Source organism: Lissotriton vulgaris, chromosome 9 (genome assembly GCF_964263255.1).
Source record: "Lissotriton vulgaris chromosome 9, aLisVul1.2, whole genome shotgun sequence".
Lineage (NCBI taxonomy): Eukaryota > Metazoa > Chordata > Amphibia > Caudata > Salamandridae > Lissotriton > Lissotriton vulgaris.
Window position 1 is genome coordinate 1,141,988,956 of NC_141697.1, and position 22,211 is coordinate 1,142,011,166.

The following is a 22,211-nucleotide window of genomic DNA, read 5'->3' on the forward strand; positions in this document are numbered from 1 at the left end:
TTTTAAAATGCATTTATATACGTTTCATTATGATTATCTTATTTTAAGTTAAAGTAATAAATATTTTCAACATGCTGTTGGTTGACTTGAAGAGTAATGTGCTAACATGGGATATTTTGTGCCTGTATTTCCTAAATATTCTATTTTTCTTTGATTGTTTTTTGTTAGGTTGTTGCCGAAAGCCTATCTATAATTTTGAAATGCCTTTTGACAGTTCTCTTGGTTGTTTTACATCCACACTGGGGACTTTACATTTTCTCTTTGTCTCAGGTAAGCTTCGGCTGCAGAAATGTATTGTACATTTAGGTTTAATTATTCTCTGAATAAAATTGTTGTGTTCACTAAAGATTGTTGATTTCGGTTCTTTTTTCTCCCCAAACAAAACACTTTGTAGTGATTTAGAGAGTATGGGGGTGGGTGCTCCATCGAATATGTGACTGATCTCATGTCCACCATATAACAAGTGCCATAGAATATAATGGACTTGTATTAAGTGGGCAGGCTATCCGTCACGTTGTGAATGAGTGACCCATCCGTTAAACTCTAAATTAGGCCTTTGGTATCTTACCTGCCATCCACTTATCTTCATGTTGACAAATCACTTTGTCACTTCTTACAAGTTTGGCGGTCCTCCTGCAGCGCCGCCACCGCGATGTCCACAGGAGGACCACCAAAGCCATGGTGCGCCCTCCTACCCGATTATGATTGTAATCCATGGCAAGAGGGCGGTGCTGCAACAGTCTCACGGAGGTGGGCTGTTAGGCTCATAGGAGAGCCTGACATGCAACACACCACAGTGACAGCGCCTGCAGCATGTTTCTGCACGTCTGGTATGCATTCCACACTGTGCAGGAAGAGGGGAGCAATTCCAGGAGGTCATACCATGTGCCCCCCTGCATTCACCCCAGGCCCCGAAGCAGCAGGGCACCCTGTCTTGCCTCTCCATCACCCTTTACATGGCGGGCTCACTGCCATGAAAAAGGGCGGTGGGCAGACAGCTCAGAAAATGCTTGGTGGTGCTGCAGCGACACTGCCAGCATATTAATGTTCCTGACTGCCGCCGGATCCTGGATCCCTGGCGGATGCAGTGGCAAGCCGACTGCAAGACTGGTAATACTGCGGACGGGCCTGCAGTGTGGCAGTGGATCCACCATCAGGAGTATGGAGGTCCCATGGTCCTCCGTACTCGTAACAAGGCCCTTAATCTCTGTGTTTCTGACTATGGATACGCAATGTAAACTAGACATGTCAATATTTGTGATGTTACAGTCTAGCAATTGTCTAGTTCTCTCTCACTTCTTTGCTTCAGTTTCCTTTTTTTTCACATGTCTGAGATCTGGGTTAACCTATCTCTCACATTTTTTGTGTATAGCCCTTCATGTGTTAAATGTTTCTGCTGGAATAAATATTGCCCTGTTTAAAGTGCTCCACTGTTCCTTAGGGGTAGATATGCTGTAATTCAGTTACTTAAGTAAATAACAACAAAAATGTAACCTAGGTTTTGTCCTTATATACAGAAAAACTAGCTGCTAGATAAGTACACACAGCCTTCAATGGGAATTAAAACCATGACTTCTGCAGTAAATCCTAGATCTTAGTTATTTGAGGCACAATTGCGACGTTTGGAGAACTGAGGTTAAATGGCTGGAAGTCTAAGTGAATATTCCTTTTAAATAGCCTTGATCCACTAATTTATTTGCTGAAATTGTTTTCCCTATGAAAAGCAGTGTTGCATGAATATTTCGAATTTGTGTATTGTTACTTGCATGTATAACAGAAGGTGAATGTGGGTAATTTTGTTAATATGCCCACAATTCCTAAATTACAATTTAACTCATGGATAAGTAGAAAAAAGAAATATATGAATGTAAATTAGTAATAGTTTTTACACTTTACAGAATGCATCCAGTACCATGTAGAAAAATAAGTATTTGTTATCAATCACAGTATTGGTGGCCTTCAAGTGACAGGAGATCACCACCTGTAACTGTGTTTAAATAAATATGTAGTTTTTGAGAGCAGCTCATTTTCCCTAAATGAAACAGAACTGTGTTTAAAAAAGAAATAAACGTTTTACAAAATTTATTTTTACTAACACTTCACTGACAGTTGGCAGTGGTTCACTGGACCACCGCCTACTCTCCAAACTTTCTTCAGGGTTCACAAAGGGTAAGAAGTTAAAACGGGACCTATTCCCCATTTTGAATTCGATACCACCTCTTTGAGATGCCGGTATATGATTAATGGTTTGCGATTGATTGATACATGCATCTCCAACTACTAAATAGGAGGGGCAAGCCCCTTTCATGTCCAAGTATTTGCCATTAGGGTAGGGTCGCCAAAGACCTCCTAAGAGTTGTACAAGCCATTTGGCATTTGCAAACCCTGAGAGTTTCTGAATTGTATGTATGTATGGTACGTCCTTAAGTTCTTAAAGGCCGCAGTCTGGCTCAGATCCAGTTGTGATTAAGTAAGGAGGATTGGGCTGGCCTAGACGTCAAGCTTCTGTGTCTTTTAATTGTATTACCTGTATTTTATACTATCAATTCGCGGCGCCCTGATTTGATTTAAATGGACTTTTATGGTTTTTCTCTTATAAAAGCAGAATAAAGTACTTTGAATTGAAATGAATTGCAGGGTTTGTGATCTCATAAGGTCCTTGTACAATAGGCCCTAAATCTTTAAAGTGTAATGTGCACGAATTTGGTTGAGTGCAAAACATCTCTTGGAGTTTGTTAGGTGAGCTTTGACCACTGTCCGTATTGACCCTCTTCGCTCTCACAACCTGGGAACAAAAAGTGAAACCTACATAGAGGTGTAAAAACAAACACAACCAGCAAAAGGAAATGAAAGAAAACTAGAATCATAGGCAGCTCTTGAAGATCCTCTTATCTACTTCATAGCACAGTCTTGGAGGCAGTGTCTATGATCCCTAATGACTGCTTCCCTGAGTAGATATAGGCACTAAAATGGAGAGATGGGCAGAGTCCCCAAAACACGAATTATCTGACACCACTCCAAATGTGAAGACAAAAGAACATATGAACATATACCTGACACAAGTGGCCTAATAATTCTTTAAGGCAAAGCTTTGAAGTCAGGAACGTAAACATCGTAAAATAGTTGTGAATATGCTGTCTTGGCTTAGTTGGAATTGTAGGTCAAAATTGGTGATGTCAGCAAGGCACACCCTCTTTGATGGTGAGCGTGCATTGCTTCCTTTACTTGTCAGATCCTCGAAAGGCATCAGCTTGCCTTATTCATTTAGTTTTTTTTCTATTTCTATGTAAGTGATGTATACATTCCTCAGCATGAACAGTGCTCCATCGTTCAGTCCTCTGAGGAATCCCATAGGCTCCAGTATTTCACAGAACTGGGACAGCTGTGGACTTTTAATCTGCAGACAGTTCATTTAAGTATATTGAAATACTGTGGCCTCTGAAGTGCTCAAATTTTAGGTTGCAACCTATAAAGTCTGCAGCTTGGTTGTGGCTTCTTCGAAGGCCAAGTGGTGAGGAGTGGGGCCACCAAGCAAGTAGTGAGAGTAGACAAGCCAGTAGGGGTTAGTGATTTTATGGATCCATAGGTAACCCAAAATTGGCAGAAACCTGAACTCCTGATGGAAAGATTGTATTATACATCAATGGAAAGGTTTTGCTTACAGAAAGGACTCGTTTGCGAATAGTAACATAATGTTTCTTTCTCCTAATCTCATCCATTCCAGCCTTGCTTGCTAGTGGATTTTCGATCACCTCAAGACTTCCAAATATATTTGCAGGTTTCTCTGGTTATTGTTTGCTGTGAATGTATAATACCTTAGAACACATTTTACAATAAAATATCAATTCTTATTGAATGATTGGGGTGCTTGTAAAATATAATTGATTGTTTACACAACACTGTATAACAAGCTATTGTGGCTACACCAAATAAGTAAGCAAGGGATCCGGAGTGCCACGCTCTGTATTGATCGGACAAGCTGTAAGTGCACACAATATAACAATATAATATATAGGTATTATCTACCTGAATTCTATCGGAGGCTAAACTGCCAGCCCTTTATAATTTGCCCAGGATCCTAAAATGTGTGGTTAGTGTGAAATGGCACCTTGTTTAGCACATTAGCATTATCTAAGATGCATTTGGCATGCTAGGCCTAAATGTTACTGTTGACAGAAATTACATAAATCGCTTGTTGAGCAGGTGTTCAAATTTGCTTTTGTGTGCCTGGCACAATACCATGTGCAGGAGCTGCCCAATTGTAAAAATGCACTGTTGGAACAATCTCAGCATTCAGTATAAGTAAGATGTGCTTCTATTGCTTTAATCATTATTAATAACAGGGGGTACCCGTGCTGAGATATACGCCGAGTGATAGGAGACTCTGGCTCGTTTCCCGTATGTGATGTGGGTTTGGATACCCTGCAGATGCCGGTGATTACATCACATTTATGAGATTCTAAAGAAACCTGGATTGCACAGGTGTGCCTAATATATGAAGTTCGCCCTGATTTGAGTGACATTTTCAAACTATATCCGCAACATTGGACGACCTTATCCATAATTGGTTTTGTTATTTGGATAATAACATTTTGGATCATTTAAATGAAATGTTGCCCTTTGTCCTGATGAGGCCTATAACTATTTGAAAGGCCGAAACGCGTCGACAGTTATTATGAATTTCGGCACCTGTTTTGATTTGGAGACTGTGTGGATATATTCCCCAAGAGCATCATTTGGTTCAGAAGCCCTAAAAATTCTGTTTGGCTTCCCGTGCTTCTTGCTAGTTTGGTGTCTGTAACGGGGTGCCCGAGGCGCCCCCTGGGGTCAAAGTAACTTGTGAACCCCCCTTTCTGTTTCCACAGCCCAGACTGGAATCGCCGTGTTGGCACCCCGTGGAGGAACAGTACAGCGGAGAAGAAGAGGACCTGGTCGGCGGCCCCTTTAAGTGGTCTCCAGGTTCTGAGGGGGAGTGGCCCAACTCCGCTAGAAAAGAGGCAGGTGAGCCAGACCAGGTGTGTCTGTACACCGGCGGAGCTGTTTGTAAGAGGAGAGGCGCGGAGCGAAGTGGAGACGAAGAGGACATCGAGTGGTGGGAGGACGGCTCCCCGGACTGGAGACTACAGCGACGGACCCAGCCAAGTGAGCCTACGGAGGAGGCCGAGACCTACGAGGGATTCCCGCGGATGCAGGAAGATCCCCCGGACTACCGACAGGTGGCCAACGCGGAGCCGGAGCGAAGATCGTCGGGCATCAGCCCAGCAGAGGAGAGGCTCGAGGGCGAGTACGGAGAGGACGTCTCCAGGATCGAGGAAGAGCGAGCGGAGCCCCGCAGCGGCGAAAGTCTTCCATCAGCCACCGGAGGGGATCTAGAGTCCGGAGCGGAGCCAGGAGGCCACCGACACCGCGATCCGCCCAGCCACTCCCCCGGAGGGGCGTGGCTTCGCGAGGTACGTGAACGCATAGCGGGTTGGATCGGGAGACGGGTGAGGCGCTAGAGCGCTTCACACTTAGACACGGGGAAGGGGACGGGGCGGAGTGTTCTCTTCTACCGTTTGAGTAATCCACGAATTCACGGGAGACAAGCATATTAAAAGTTGGGAGCACTACTCAGAACTCACATCACTTCCCCCCCCCCCTGGTGTGTGGGATTTGTACTCTGAAAGGCCGTGACAGTAACACGCTTTTCTCCTTTCATTTGCATGTATCCGGATTGAGAGGACGACACGACGGAGCCAGACGCTGTCGACCGAAGGCGGACCTTAAAGAAAAGGAGGACCGAGGGTGTCCTCTCCAAGAGCCGGACTGAGAGGAGTCGCTCACCAAGGAAGCCCCCTGGTAGACTCAGAAGTACCGATCAGCTCTTGTCCACAATAAAGCCTTTTCCTTTGGTTACTAAGACCCGTCTCCTGCCTCTTCCTGTAGTCCCGCTTACAGTGGTGGAGAATGCGGGCACAGTGACCATCTGTGACGCCAAGATGGATGAGGTGATGCAGTCGTTGGTCAAGGGGCAAGAGAGGCTAGAGTGGGCCATACAACAGCAGATTATTACATCAGCGGCAGACAGAGAGGCCATGAAAAATGCTGTGGCCGCAAGAGCAATGGAGAATCCAGTTATCACGGGACCAGTCACCGCGTCCGCCACTAACCCCCATATAAGTGGGGTGTCACTGCAAAAGTACCAGCCAGGCGAGGATCCGGACGCCTTCCTGCTCAATTTTGAGAGGGCGGCCCGTGCATGTGGGTGGCCAGTGCCCAAATGGCCATTCTTTTTGGCACCCCTGCTCGTAGGGGAGGCCCAGGCGGCCTATCAGGTGGCCAACCCCACGGGAGACACTACCTATGAGGATGTGAAAAGGATAATCTTAGATCACCTGGGTCTAGACCAGGAGGCCTACAGACTCCGGTTTCGTAAAGAGAGGGGAGCCCCCGGAGAGTCCCCTAAAACCTTGTTCGTGAGGCTCAAGATGGCCGCCGACAAATGGCTGACCCCGACCGTAAGCACGAGGGAAGAGATCATGGACAGGATATACTTAGAGCAATTCCTTGAGGCCCTGCCCTACGCCACCCAGAGGTGGCTGCGACAACACCACCACCTCACTACCGAAAAAGCTGTGGACATGGCGACGACCTTCTCTAGAGTCCAACCTAGGATCTTTCAAGTCTGGGAGAATGAGAAACATAAGACTCCGATGAAATCCGAAAGGAAACCAGTGAAACCTCCTGATATCCCCAGGACAAGAACATGGAGAACAGAGGGGCCTCTGCCTACGGGGCCGCAATGCTTTGAATGTGGCACCTGGGGACACATCGCCCGGCTTTGCCCCCGGAGGAAACCGCAGGATGAACCTATGGAGGTCGGGTATCTTCCCAAGGCGGTGATGTTCTCCAGCGAAATGGGTCAAGCATTTAGGGTAAGTGTTGGGGTAAACGGCACCTCCCTCCAGGCCCTGTTAGACTCTGGCTGTCGTCAGTCAGTGGTACACGCCCGTCTGGTTCTACCCTCCCAGATCCTCTTACAAACCCGGGTGAATATACGCTGTGTACACGGAGATATCAAGGCCTATCCTGTGGCAATGCTGCCCATAGAACCTGTGGGGAGGAGTCAACATAAGATAAGGGTGGGGGTATTGGCCACTCTCCCTGAGGACCTCATTATAGGGACTGATAACCCAGAGTTTCTAAACATGTTTAATCATAGCATAACTACAAGAGACCCCCCCTCAGAATCGGAAAAAAAGGAGAGAAACGTCCCTGCCTTAATAACTGCCGAACCATGGGTGCTCGACCGTAGTTTTCGTTTCTCTCAGTTAAATGACGCAACCCTCTCCAACGCGTGGGACGCGGCAGAGAGAGATAAGAACCAACTTCCCTTGCAATATCCAAGGTTTATTGTAAAAAACGAATTGCTGTATAGGCAGGCCCAAAAAGATGATCCCGATCAACTGTTAGTACCCATATCCTTCCGGGAGCAGGTGTTGTTCTACTCACATGCCCATTTGGTAGCCGGACACATAGGGGCAGAGAAAACCACGCAAAACCTGCTCCGCCACTTTTATTGGCCAGGGATATACAAAGATACGGTGAAGTACTGTCAGGAGTGCGAGGTATGTCAGAAAAAGAACATGACCCGACCCCCGGCTGTTCCACTACAACCCCTGCCAATAATAGGGACCCCTTTTGAGCGGATTGGCATGGACCTCATAGGGCCCCTCCCAAAAACAAGGAAAGGGTATCAGTACGTATTAGTAATAGTGGACTATGCCACTCGATTCCCAGAAGCCTATCCGTTGACTGTCACAACGACCAAACACATAGCCGACCGGATGATTGAAATGTTTTCAAGAGTTGGATTCCCAAAGGAGATCCTCACCGACCAGGGAACGCCCTTTGTATCTAGGCTCATGAAGGAGGTTTGCCAGCTTCTAAGAATCCATCAGATCAGAACGGCGGTATACCACCCCCAAACCGACGGCCTCGTCGAGCGATACAACAGGACCCTGAAAACAACCCTAAGAAAGATGCTAGAAATCAACGGAGCAGAATGGGATCAAGTACTGCCACTTGCTTTGTATGTCCTAAGAGGTCAGAAACAGAGCAGTTTGGGGTTTTCGTCTTTCGAGCTATTATATGGTCGACAACCCCGATCCCTCTTAGAAATGACCAAAGAAGCGTGGGAGAAAGAAACACCCGACGAAACCCTGAAAACCCTAGAATACGCCCGTAACCTCAGGTCCAAAATCGGAAAGTTAAGAGAACTTGCGTATGCCAATCTTGAGAAAAACCAACAGCGCCAGAAAACGTTCTACGATAAAGGAAAAAAATGGAGAAGGATGGCAGTGGGTGATTGGGCTCTGGTACTCCTACCATCCTCCTCACAAAAGTTTAAGGCGGAATGGGGAGGCCCTTTCAAAATCATAAGTACTATCGGTAACACCAGCTATAAGCTACAAATCACCCAGAGGAAGGCTCAAGTCTTTCATGTCAACCTGTTAAAGAAGTGGCTTGGACCCCCTCCTACCGGGATACACTTAACGGAACGCCTCCCCCTGCTGTCCTCCAGTACGATAGACCAACTAGTCGTGAATGAAGACCTGATGGACAAAGACAGAACAGAACTGATGAACACCTTAAGAAAGAACGCAGGAGTCTTCTCAGATATTCCCGGAAGGACCACGTTAGCCACTCATCGGATATGTACGGAGCCTGGAAAAATCGTGAAAATCAGGCCATACAGAGTCCCTGAGGCCAGACGCCAAGGAATAAAACAGGAAATCCAGGAGATGTTGAAGTTGGGCGTAATCCGACCCTCAAAGAGTAACTGGTCTAGCCCAATAGTGTTGATTCCAAAACCCGACGGAACAAGAAGATTCTGCATGGACTTTCGCGCCCTTAACGAAGTATCGCTGTTTGACGCTTATCCGATCCCCCGCATAGATGAGCTGATCGAGAAGTTAGGAGAAGCCAAATTCATCAGTACCATCGATCTGACCAAGGGATACTGGCAGGTACCCCTCCATGAGGAAGACAGACACAAAACAGCCTTCTCGACCGAGGACGGTCACTATGAATTTACCGTCCTCCCCTTCGGTCTTCACGGTGCCCCTGCCACCTTCCAGAGATTGATGAATACGGTGTTGAAAGAGTTGTCCATGTTCACCTCGGCATACCTCGACGACATTGTCGTCTTTAGTCCCGACTGGGAAACCCACTTGGATAATCTCCAGAAGGTGTTAGATACACTGCAAGAAGCAGGGTTGAAAATCAATGCTAAGAAATCGCGAATGGCCTATCAAAAAGTAAAATATCTGGGCTATGTCTTAGGGCACGGGATGATAGAACCCCAGATAGAGAAAGTACGAGCCATAGCAGAGACCCCGTTTCCCAAAACTAGAAAAGATATGAGGGCGTTTTTGGGGTTGATTGGTTATTATCGTAGGTTCATTCCAATGTTCTCCCAGATATCGGCCCCCCTTTCTGACACCCTGAGAAACAGGAACCCGGAGAAAACGCTACTCCTCCCCACAAGGGAGATGGAAGAGGCTTTCACCGCCTTGAAAAAGTGTATCACTTCCACCCCGGTTCTGACGTCCCCTGATTTTTCAAAACCTTTCTTTTTACACACAGATGCGTCAGAATATGGGATAGGGGCAGTGCTCTCCCAAAAATCCAAGGAGGGGACGGACCACCCTATACTATACGTTAGCAGAAAACTGTTTCCCCGAGAACTGAAGTATGCCACTGTGGAGAAGGAATGTTTAGCGATAAGGTGGGCAGTAGACAAATTGTCGTATTACCTGGAGGGTAGGCCGTTTACCCTGTATACTGACCATGCTCCCCTACAATGGATGGCCCGTAATAAAACGAATAACGCCAGAGTGATGCGCTGGTTCCTTGCCCTGCAGCCTTACTCCTTTACTGTGGTGCATACACATGGAACTGACAATGTCGGGGCTGACTTTCTTTCACGCTATCCCCTTCCCGAACGGAAGAGTTCAGGGGGGGAGGAATGTAACGGGGTGCCCGAGGCGCCCCCTGGGGTCAAAGTAACTTGTGAACCCCCCTTTCTGTTTCCACAGCCCAGACTGGAATCGCCGTGTTGGCACCCCGTGGAGGAACAGTACAGCGGAGAAGAAGAGGACCTGGTCGGCGGCCCCTTTAAGTGGTCTCCAGGTTCTGAGGGGGAGTGGCCCAACTCCGCTAGAAAAGAGGCAGGTGAGCCAGACCAGGTGTGTCTGTACACCGGCGGAGCTGTTTGTAAGAGGAGAGGCGCGGAGCGAAGTGGAGACGAAGAGGACATCGAGTGGTGGGAGGACGACTCCCCGGACTGGAGACTACAGCGACGGACCCAGCCAAGTGAGCCTACGGAGGAGGCCGAGACCTACGAGGGATTCCCGCGGATGCAGGAAGATCCCCCGGACTACCGACAGGTGGCCAACGCGGAGCCGGAGCGAAGATCGTCGGGCATCAGCCCAGCAGAGGAGAGGCTCGAGGGCGAGTACGGAGAGGACGTCTCCAGGATCGAGGAAGAGCGATCGGAGCCCCGCAGCGGCGAAAGTCTTCCATCAGCCACCGGAGGGGATCTAGAGTCCGGAGCGGAGCCAGGAGGCCACCGACACCGCGATCCGCCCAGCCACTCCCCCGGAGGGGCGTGGCTTCGCGAGGTACGTGAACGCATAGCGGGTTGGATCGGGAGACGGGTGAGGCGCTAGAGCGCTTCACACTTAGACACGGGGAAGGGGACGGGGCGGAGTGTTCTCTTCTACCGTTTGAGTAATCCACGAATTCACGGGAGACAAGCATATTAAAAGTTGGGAGCACTACTCAGAACTCACATCACTTCCCCCCCCCCCTGGTGTGTGGGATTTGTACTCTGAAAGGCCGTGACAGTAACGCGCTTTTCTCCTTTCATTTGCATGTATCCGGATTGAGAGGACGACACGACGGAGCCTGACGCTGTCGACCGAAGGCGGACCTTAAAGAAAAGGAGGACCGAGGGTGTCCTCTCCAAGAGCCGGACTGAGAGGAGTCGCTCACCAAGGAAGCCCCCTGGTAGACTCAGAAGTACCGATCAGCTCTTGTCCACAATAAAGCCTTTTCCTTTGGTTACTAAGACCCGTCTCCTGCCTCTTCCTGTAGTCCCGCTTACAGTGTCCGAAAAGGAAATTAGGCTAAGAAAAGACATTGCCATGTTTTCCTTGTAAATAAATCATCGGGCTTCTTACACAAACCTTGGATTGAGGGTCCACAACAATAGGACACTTGGACCGCCTGGATTTAGAATTGAATATTTGGTTTTTGGACTCGAACATGTCATTCCTTACAAGATTGAATATTGTTTGGTTGACTGATTTATATTAAGAATGTATAAAATGAAAAAAGGATCTTAAAAATAATTCACAAACCGAATTACTGTTTTGTTGTGTTTGTTCCTTAGTTATTTGTATTTGTAATTGTTGGTAATAACCATCGGATGAACGTTATAATAGATGACAGATATATATCATACAACTGATGTTGTGACGAGACAGATAATTAATATTTTTTGTTCTCATAATTAATTTTCTTGAAGAAAACACCTTGGCATCACCTTTTTTGTAATTCATTCTATTGCTTTAATAGCCGTACAATGGTTGTCAATAAATTCATTTTTAAATGTATCTAAGCGTATATGTACATATTCGAGAATAATCAATGAAATATTATGACTAAAATAATTGAAATTAAATGTAATATTTAATGAAGACTAATATAATGCAATTAATTCATTTTAAGATAAATTAAGTTTAACTGACGTTCATAGGACCTCTTTATATTGAGTTGCATATAGTTTCTGTATTTCCAACACTTCTACATTTTATTTAGATCTGATGCCAACAGCGTAATTTGTCAAGAGGCTAGTGCTGGTGTGTATTTCCATTGCAAAACTATTTCCATGCAGGCCCCGTGTAGTACTTAGAAGTCATTTCATATGAGACTGAACTTGTATAAGATAATAAAGAAATTATCAGATCAGTGTGCCCTTCCTGATCAATTGTACATTTTTGAGGGTATGTGAATGTTTTAGATATCTAAAATACATTTCCATACCCCTAAAATTAAAGTAGCTGTCCCACATGACATATGTTTAAGTCATTTGTTTTTCTTTACAGCTTCTTTATACAACCATACTGGTTGTCTGTTATGTCACTTATTTTGGGAAGTTTGTTGGATCCCCTGAAGCAAAAAATAAATACTTTCCAGTGACAAGAATGATCGATCTTCTGCCCACTGCGAAAAAGAACCAGGTAACTAGCCTTGTAGCTGTAAACGTAATTTGATTAATTATGATAAGTACTGCCAATTTATTGAATGTTTTCGACCATATAACATCTTAGGCCTGATCTACAAAATTTTGTAAATCTATACTTGCAGGTTTATTGTGTCGCAAGGGTGCAGATATTTGATTTTCTGATACTTGCAGTTTTTCAGTGTTAAACCTGAAAAGCTTGCCCAGACAAAGGTTTCTAGGTGTGCTTCTGGACATGTTTTATGAATTCTTGGATTTGTCCTGCGGTGGTATTTCTACTGATGTGATTGTCCCAGGTGTACCATTATGTCTACTGAAAAATGAGAGCCTTTATGCAGTGACACATTTAAAGACAAAAATATTCAAGGGAAGAATGATTAAAGGGATTTCCTTTGCTCTTGAGAGTAGTTAATTTGTGAAAATGTAAAGAGTGATAAAGGGTGTGAAAGGAGTTACTAATACCCACAAACTCCTATGTTCAAATACTTTCAGGTCTAGTCATGCCTTGGATCAATAAAATTATAAAATTGTGAGTTTTCTGCATTTGCTTTATTTGAAGACTGTGTGCAGTGAAAGTTTAAGTTACCCAAAGGCTAATGCAGTAGGACGCCATGCCTTTGAATACCTATTCCCAAATCCTTGCCTGGCATTTATTCCCACATAATATATATTATTCATGAGGCAGCATTGCTCTGGAATGAAAGAACTTTCAATGGCATGGTCTCCTGTTGCGTACTCCTTACAGATGTAAATTCAGCCAAATTTGTGAGTGCACGTCAATTTGTGAATCTGGCACTTAGTATGTAACATGTTGGTCACCTTGGTAACAAAGTGTTTTCATGTTACTTCTAATACTGAACACATTGGCTTCAGTTTAATGTTTCTGTTTTTTAGAGCTGTAAGTCATTAAATCTTTGGAGTAATTAATATCGGTCTACAGTCTTCTCTCATTTTTTTTCATATGGATAATTAGGTTTAACATAACATAACGTGTATTTGTAAAGTGCACGCTCACCCCCAACGGGGCATCATGGCGCTGAATAACAGATGTTTATTGTTCCCCAACTCAATGGTACCCATTTTATCGACGTCAGATGGATGAAAGGCTGAGTGGACCCATCAGGATTTGAACCTGTGACCATGAGGTTGAACACAGGCCCCTGCAGTGCAGCTTACAAAAGAACTTTATTATTCTGATATGTTCTCTCGAAAACAGACAGGATTTTATGTCTGTGTTATGAACTTGTGTTTGCTAGACATACTTGAATATTTCTGAGCTGCTAAAACACGGTTGTTCTAATCCAAGAATTATATATTTGTCGCTGTATGGTAGCAATAGGACATTTATGTTGCCTAGTAAAGGCGAGACACCCCATTCTTATATCACATACTTGAAACATTGGTAAAATGTTATATTTTTCATAACAGCCAAAAGATGCACAGTGAAACTCTCCCAGGTACCAGAGAAACAATTGACAGTACGTCTTTGTGACAGAGAGCATTTGAGTATTTTTATTAAAAAGTGTAGCTTGGGACTTCCCCATTACTATTAATGATTACATGTTGTTTCACAGTTTTAAAAGTGCTCTAAATGTAAAATTCTATTGAGTGAATATTATTGTTCTCTTTTTTTCAGGCTTTTGTTAACTGGACACAAGCAAAGTTGACCTGGAGCTTTTTCAAACAGTCTTTCCTGAAACAGATATTGACAGAGGGTGAGCTTTTCTATGTGTATGTTATGCAACAAACAAAGGAAAAAAAATGTTGGACTGGATTGCGGCCCAAAGTTACTACCAATGGCTGACACCGATTGAAGCAATCCCACTATAATTTTTTTGTTTTCCTCTGTGAACCACCCTATGTGTGATAGGTATGTCTAGATGTGAGTGACGAGGCCACAAATAGGCTAAAACTGGTCTGTGGTTGCTTGTGTTCCCCTTAAGAGGGCAGCTAGCTTGACAGTTTGGGCTTGACTGTTCATATTGGAGCAGAACCGAGGCTAATGAGTCTGTTTGAAGTGGGCACAGTCACTGAACTGGTTTGTGACCCAAAGTAATTATCAGTTCCTGAGATTAATTCTGACAGTCCACCTTTCACTTTGTACCCCTTAAGTTATGTAATGGCTTCCCTATAAATGTCTATTTAATTTAGCATGTGGCATTCAGCTTCTGTTTTCACACACTTTCCTAAATTGTTCTTTCTTAGTTGTAACCTGTAAGATGTCTAATCATATGAACATTAATTCTGTGGGATGCAGCCAGAGGAAGATATGTGCATCAACCAGAGTATCCCTACCCTACCAGAGGGTTGAAGGATAATTCAACAGGGCAAAAGTGAACAAGATACCCTCCTATATTCTCACAAGCTAATGTGGTTTAATAATCTTCAATGACACAAACTATTTGTTCAATATATCACTAATCATTTGTTTTACAATGTATTTGAATGATAATTCACACTCCACCAATGTTCAAATTCATAATATATTAAATTTTAAGATGCTCCTGTTAGTTACTTTTTTTATCACAAAATGTCCATTTGATCCATTTTTACATTGTAACACCTCCACCTGAAAAAATGATTTCTTGGCCCTTTGAGTTATTGTATCGCCTTTCAACACTGCTTTTCAGCTGTCCTACATCAATTCACTCCGCCTTCACAGTGCAATAAACTATTGGCCTGATGAAGACGTCTCCTTAGGATAATCCTGTTTTAGTAGTATCCCTCATACTTCTATTTCCATCATTAAGTCTTGTGTATTGTTTGCATTAATATACATATAAAGTATGAACCACTGCATAGTTCAAAGTGCTATTGTATCGTTGCATGAAACACACTTCTACTTCTCACCTCTCCTTCATTGGTCCAAAACCTACAAGTGTGTGGCTCAATAACCACCACAAAATCCTCTGTGTGGATGATTCCATTTTAGGACTAGGGGCTTGCCCTTTACAACTTTTAGTATAGGCAGTCCATTGACTAATTTATTAGGTGGCTCATTATCTTAGCTACATAAAGTTACTCTAATTATATTTAACAATATAGTGTATATTATACTTAGTTTAATGGGTTCTCTATTTCATTACTCCATTTGGTATATTTTCAGGGTTACACCCTCTAAAGAATTGACCCAATGGCATTTAGTATCACAGTTATTGGAGTCTACTTCTACTGATCCCAGGTTCTACTCTTGGGTCAAGTTTGCACAATTTAAAACTTTATAAATAAATAAATAAACCTATAAGGTGAATGTTCACTGCTCCCATGACCTTAGATTTGTGTTGCCCTACCAACTGTTTAACACATTTCTTAAAAATATTATTTTGACATAGATGCTCAATAGATCTGTCGTCGATAAAAGGCAAGAAGATGAAAACTGCGTATACATTACTGCACAACTGAATCCAACATCAATAACTAAGCATATGCTTTTTGTGTCTGTAATTGTGAATCCAGTATATTTTCATTTGAGCAGAGCTTTCTTATTTTGATTGACAATTTATTGCATTAATGGAATCCTTCAATAAAGCATACTTTTGATTGAGACTTCCTCACATGGTTCGCAGGCTGCCTTAAGCAAACAATAACGATGTGCAGGAGGTAGCTGATGTGAGATTCATAGTAATGCTTCCAAAGTTCTTTTAAAGCTGAAAACACTTTATTTTTCTTTATTTTTCATGTATAGGTGAACGATATGTCATGACATTTTTGAATGTCCTGAATTTTGGAGACCAAGGTAAATTAGAAATCGTTTTAAACACTCTAGTTGTGCTGAACTTACACAGTGTTGATGTAACATTTAATCTACTTAATGCAACTTATATTGCAATGCTTTGCTATAGTAGTTAAAATTCATACATGCCAATAGTCTATAAAATCAGAATTGTTATGTTAATCTGAATATAAGCAAATGCTTATATACTTTTAGACATACAGAATTGTGGGCCCTTGTTTTATTTAAGTAAGTATTTAGTTTTTAAATGTACAAACTGGATAGCTTTCAGGATACAGTGTCAGTGCTGTTATAATACAATATTATATGCATTATATATATCTAGAATAATTAAATCCATTGACTTTTATTTCATTCTTTAAAGACCAGTAATAATGAAAGCAATCTGTTGCAGTGACTTCAATTGTGAGGTGACAATATTCTTGAGAAACACACATTTAACTAGGTGGCAGACCTCTGCTAAAGTTCTATTGTATGTTATAATAGGGAATTGTTCAAAATGAAGCCCCCACTGTATCACCCGCTGCTTAAGGGGACTTCTTCCTACACAAAAAAATTGCACCGAATTACAACGTAGTATAAAGGTAGAAGGCAATTTAAATTGTATTCTTCTTAAGAAGGAAGTGCTGATTATTGAGGTAAATATAAGTAAAAAATGAGTTTTTACCACGTTACTGAAAGAGAGAACACCATGTTAACGTCTTAAATAGGAAAGCATGGAGTTCATATCCTTATATCTATTATTGATGTGTACTTGAAGGAGACCCCTTTTCATAACACGATAGCTGCATAGTTCTATGAAAATATGATTACCTTTCCAAGTCCAAGTGAAAGTTATGGGGTGGTGGGGAACGGTGTCTTAAATTATATCATATATCTAACTGCTGACTATTGATGTAAGCCGGTGCAAACTTATTCCTGGATTTCAGTACCCCTGCATTATTTTGAACTTAACCAAAGTCTAAATGAATTGCGTGAAGAGATGTTTTCTGAAGGAATCTTGCTTTAAAATTACAAAGTTTTAATCAAGAATGAAAATTAGTATTGTGATCCTCATAAATATCTCCAATTTTCTACAGTGTGTAGTAGTGCTGTGAATAGCATTTTGTACAGCCCATCTAGATAAAGATTTAAACACGCACTATGAGCAAGAAATGATTATGTCCACCCTTGATTCTGTAACCTATGACACAAATTACCATAACATGTGCAGTGCCCATAAACACCATTGCCTTCTACACTTTCTACATATAGAGATTCAAAAATGTTGAATGACAACTTTCACTATTGCTAAACTTCCTCAAGAAGGAAACCATGGGATTCAACAAAAATACTTCTAGTACTCATGGAAGTCTACTACTTCAGGAATACTCAAATCCTAATGTTACTTGGGGCATGTTTTCACCTTGTGTCAACTTTGGCTTTATCTCTTTTGGGGAGAAACCTAAACAGGCTGGTGAAACTGCATTTTGTTTAATTTCCAAAACAGGTTTCCTCAAACAAATTAAGAAAATGTAGCAGAAAAAAGGGGTATGCTAGGGAGAAGAAAACAAATGGCAAAAGAAAGGAGAAAACTGCAAGAGCAATGGAGCAAAGTAGGGTCAGGGTATTGCCAGAGTTGTTGGTTGTAATGTATGGTAGGGTATAGGTGCAAGGGTATTGGTAGGTGTAGAGGGACTAGGACAGTATTGGGACATACTTTAGTACAAACAGTGGATGCAGACAGGGGGTGCACTAAGGTATAGGAACTGATGTGCTAGTATATGTGCAGGGGCAGACGACTGGACAAAAAAAATAGTTCAGGTATGAACAAATCAATGCACAAAGATGAATAAAGGAAGGAGGGGAGATGTGCAGGTGTGTCCCCTAATTAATAATACAAGGAGAAAGTTGGTCATACTCTACTGCAAAAGAGAAATAAGGCATCTATGTTATTCAGGAAAAAAGAGCTCAAGGGAATACCCCCACAAAAGGCATTCACCAAATTGGATTCAAAATACTAAGAATTGCAATAATTTGGAAAAAGTCTCAGAGAGAGGTTCTAGGAAAACTTTCCAGAGCATGTATTCATCATTTTACTTCTTTGTGGCATTCAACCTGTAAATATTAATATATAAATGATGTATAAATATGCAATTGAGTGGGAAAAAAATCATTGTTGACAATCCCCTTTAGCTGAACCTCCATGAAAAATGGACATGTTCCTTCCACTTCCCCTCTCTTGAATGGAACTTACTCCTGCCTGTTTCAAGAACATTTATGCAAGCGGTTCTAGTTGGGAAACTACCTGCAAAATGTTTGTCAATGCACATACATCTTCATTTCTTTTGGTATTCACTGCATATTGCAGAGACATCCACATCCACCCATAAAATATGGAGTTTCCCACTCCATCTTCTACACTTGCATTTGCTGACAAATCACCATACTGGTAGATTTTCTGCATTTGGAAATTCATTTTTGCATAGTTAAGTTCCACCAATCATGATTCTCTTCCATTTAGGAGTTCAAAACAGTTTTTGAATCTGACGCCCTTGTCTTTGCAATACCAGATCAAGTCAAGTCAAACAAAGCTTTATTCGATTACGGTCTTAGATAACCATGGAAGCACATAACACCGCAATACAATACACAGTAAAAATAAGAATATAAAATTAATTAATTTCATTATTTTCCCTTTTTCCATGGTAGACCAGACGTTCATGATACAATAATTTTAATGCATTTAAGTACACTTTTTAGAAACATTGCTACCTTACAAACTATATGTTCATTTTCCAAAAACTGTAATACAATAAACACAGGACGACATTGTCTGATACCCAAAGATTTTAAAATTGGTACACTCCGTATTTTCCTAGGTCCATCATAAAATCTACAGAATAAAACAGCATGCAAGGTTGATTGTTTTGAATGGTCATCACAGGGACACAAATGCATTGCTCATGACCAGTCATTCATTTTTGGGAAACTTATAAATCTATGTAAAATCCCAAGTCTGAATCTGGTCAGTAAGAACCTGTCATAACCACCAGGTACAATATTTAAATAAGGTTGGATACTAAAAGTTGTTAAAATCACTTGGTTGGATAGTACAGTGGGCTTTGGGATCTCTGCTGATAGCCTGAGTGTTTCTAATAACATTAGGCCCTCTTTATGTTTACTCTTTTCTTGTGATGGTAGACATGGTACTAGGCTTAGTGTAATAATTTGAATGGCCCAGATCACACATGAAATTCCGGACATACCTTAGCCACAGGATGGTTAGAGACCCATCCAATTTAAAACGGTTATTTAAAATACCCTGATTAAGCATAGTTTTTTTCGATGATCATATCCTGTGGCGTAAAAGAAAGGGTTCCTTCTTTATAAGATCTGCAATATATGGCATGCCCAATTCAGAGTATCAAATGTACGAAGATATGCGATTCGGGACTGCCGGAATATATTGTAGAAACACATTTTCCACTATTTGTAAGGGGTGCAAGTCAACATAACACCAAACCCCCGCACCATCGCAGGGGAGATACATTTTGCCTTGTAAATCTCTAAAAACTCCACCGGCGGCCTCCTACTCAACTATCTTGAAAAATTAACAAGGGCAGCTATGGTCTTCACAAATGACATTTTTTTAGCTTGCATCTCTTAGGACCAAAAGTCATTCGGGTCGAAATACCAGATCACTAATGGTAACTTTTCCGAGAGGGCTGTGTCCTTCGGGTCAGCTGTAACTCACAGGCCTGCTGTTGTTGCCACTTTCTTCTACAATAGCACATATATCACCATGGTTCTTGACCAATGGCTGATATAGAATGGTTATATGAGTCTGCACCTCCCCTCATTGATGACTAAGATCAAATTTAAAAAACCTCTCTCACTGAAAACATACATTTCTGCAGCAAGTGAATTTCTGAAGTTCATAGAATTAACAAAACATTCCATGAGTACTTCTGGGAATGGCCAAGAGACATACATTAACATTTACATATATGGAAATGTGCAGGTGTAGATTCAGTGTTGCCAAATAAAATGCTTAAGAACATTTTCATTCTTACGTTCTTTGTTTCTTCACTGCATTAAACTCTTTTATTCCCTGTGGCATTTCTCTTACCTTACACCCCCATATATTTTGGGGGTGTTACCTCTCTGTTCCCACCTATAAATATACTTTGTTCCTATTCTTGTCAAATCTCCAAATATGTTTAAGGTAATTAGCTACCAGTTGCAAAAACGTATTTTTATTACACAAGAGAAGCACCTGGTTTGTGTATGTTTAGAGTAATGTAAAAACGTTCAACGTAATGTTGCGGGATCATTCCGAGGACAATATATTATCATGAGACCTGGGGTCATGTAAGCAAGAATGTTGGAAAAGCCTCAAAAATGCATTTCAGATATATGAATTTACATCCTAAATGGTGTTTATTTTTGTAGGTGTGTATGATATCGTCAATAACCTTGGTTCCCTGGTAGCCAGGTTTATCTTTATGCCAATTGAGGAAAGCTTCTACGTTTTCTTTGCTAAGGTGCTCGAGAGGGGGAAGAATGCAAAAAATCAGAGACAGGTAAAGTACTTTGTGTCTTTATCTGCATTTGGCGATACAATCATGTTGGCATCAGTAAATATTGCTTCACGAATGTCACACAATACCGTTATAGTCAGACGGGAGCCAGAGTTGATACCATTTTCTTTCATGAAAATTGAAATTCATAATGATATAATATCAGATTTTGAAATTGGGCACGTTTTTCAAGCCAACATGTCTGAAATTGTCTTCGGTTTTCTTTAAAAACCTTAATTGATAGGGGAATGTACAGGTAAGGTGAATCGGCGGGTGTTTAGTTCTTTCTGAAACTGAGCACATATTTTTTACTTAATTAAGATGGAGAATGTATTAGTTTGCGACGTGTTGAACACAGTCATTTGCCTGTAGGTAGAATAAAGGTGTCTTGAGTTGGTGTTGCTAGATATGGTCATTAAGTGGAATGGAAGCCTGGTGTGTTATCTGGAGTTCTAGGAATAAGTATGCTGTCCACTGACAAATATGATTTTTCATCAGTTAAGTTTGGATTAACAGGAAATCTCCCTTCTGATAATTTTGTGGTCATGGCTGGTGAATATGAGCCAGGAGAAAGTACATATTCTGCCGCCTCATGTTGCGAGAAGCTTAGCTTACAATCAGATCTCAAGTTTTCTCGTGAGTTTTACTGTCACATTGGCACTAACAAAAGGTAGAATTGTGGACACAAAATCAATTTATTTATTTACAGATGTTTCCTGTACTATATTTCTGTGTGGTCTGCTTATTCTGAAGCATCTTACGATCAGTGAGTCAACTGGGTGTCCAAGCAGGCTTAGTGCATTGGATATGAGCTTGTCCTACCTGGCGAATGGTTATTTGGCCTGATTTTTGGAGCTGGAATTTCTTGAGCAGTTTGACCTAAGAGCAGTTTGCAGATTTTTGAGCCAAGTCTTTGCAGTTAGTTGTATGATCTGTTAGGAAGTGTTTGGTTTTGCAACATTGATTACAGGCTAGGTAGAGGAGCCCAGTCTGTAGGTAGAAAGTGAGGGAGTCTCATACAATAAAACTCCATGATGTACATTTTCTTGATTTGTCTGTAGTTCAGTTGTTCCCTGAGTGATTAGGCTAGGTAGTTCCAGAGCTGTATGCCTTGGGCCTTTACATTCTCCATGTTTCCACCACTTCGCTTTAAGGGCCATTAGGTATAGACTGCCTGAACTACCGTCTTGGCAGTTTAATCTTCTAGGCACATCATAGCACCTCTATTTTTTAGGAAGCTCACATAGTTGCATTGCAGTAAGTCCTGTTGATGTTTTTTTTTTACAAATATTTTTTATTTGGAGATAGCTCATCTATTCATAGTACATAAGTAAGAGACAGAAAGAAATTCATTAAAAACAGAAACAGCGTATTTGTGCAATTACAACTGATGATTAAAAACCATACATAGTTCATGAACTTAAAAGGTCTATAATGTATGAAAATTACCATAATTAATTAATCAATTAATTAAACAACATTTTAAAAGCCTATCCAATCCAAGAGCATAGCAGCCTGCCAATATAGTTTAACCCGAATCTTCCCACAAAGCCTTAAACTTCTTATAGGCTCTTTAATCCTGTTAATTTTACTTAATAACCTTTGTGTAGGGGTGGGAATGTCGTTC

The 22,211-nt window shown here is 41.9% G+C and overlaps 1 protein-coding gene across 1 annotated transcript in view; it reads left to right on the forward strand.

The window, feature by feature from the left end:
• RFT1 (RFT1 glycolipid translocator homolog) overlaps positions 1-22,211 on the forward strand; it is a 115,587-nt gene that overhangs the window by 54,484 nt on the left and 38,892 nt on the right. Inside the window, exons 5-9 of the mRNA XM_086939185.1 lie at positions 169-270; positions 12,153-12,287; positions 13,926-14,004; positions 15,975-16,025; positions 20,457-20,587. Of these exons, the coding sequence (XP_086795311.1) occupies positions 169-270; positions 12,153-12,287; positions 13,926-14,004; positions 15,975-16,025; positions 20,457-20,587 (498 nt within the window). The remainder of the gene's footprint in view (positions 1-168; positions 271-12,152; positions 12,288-13,925; positions 14,005-15,974; positions 16,026-20,456; positions 20,588-22,211) is intronic.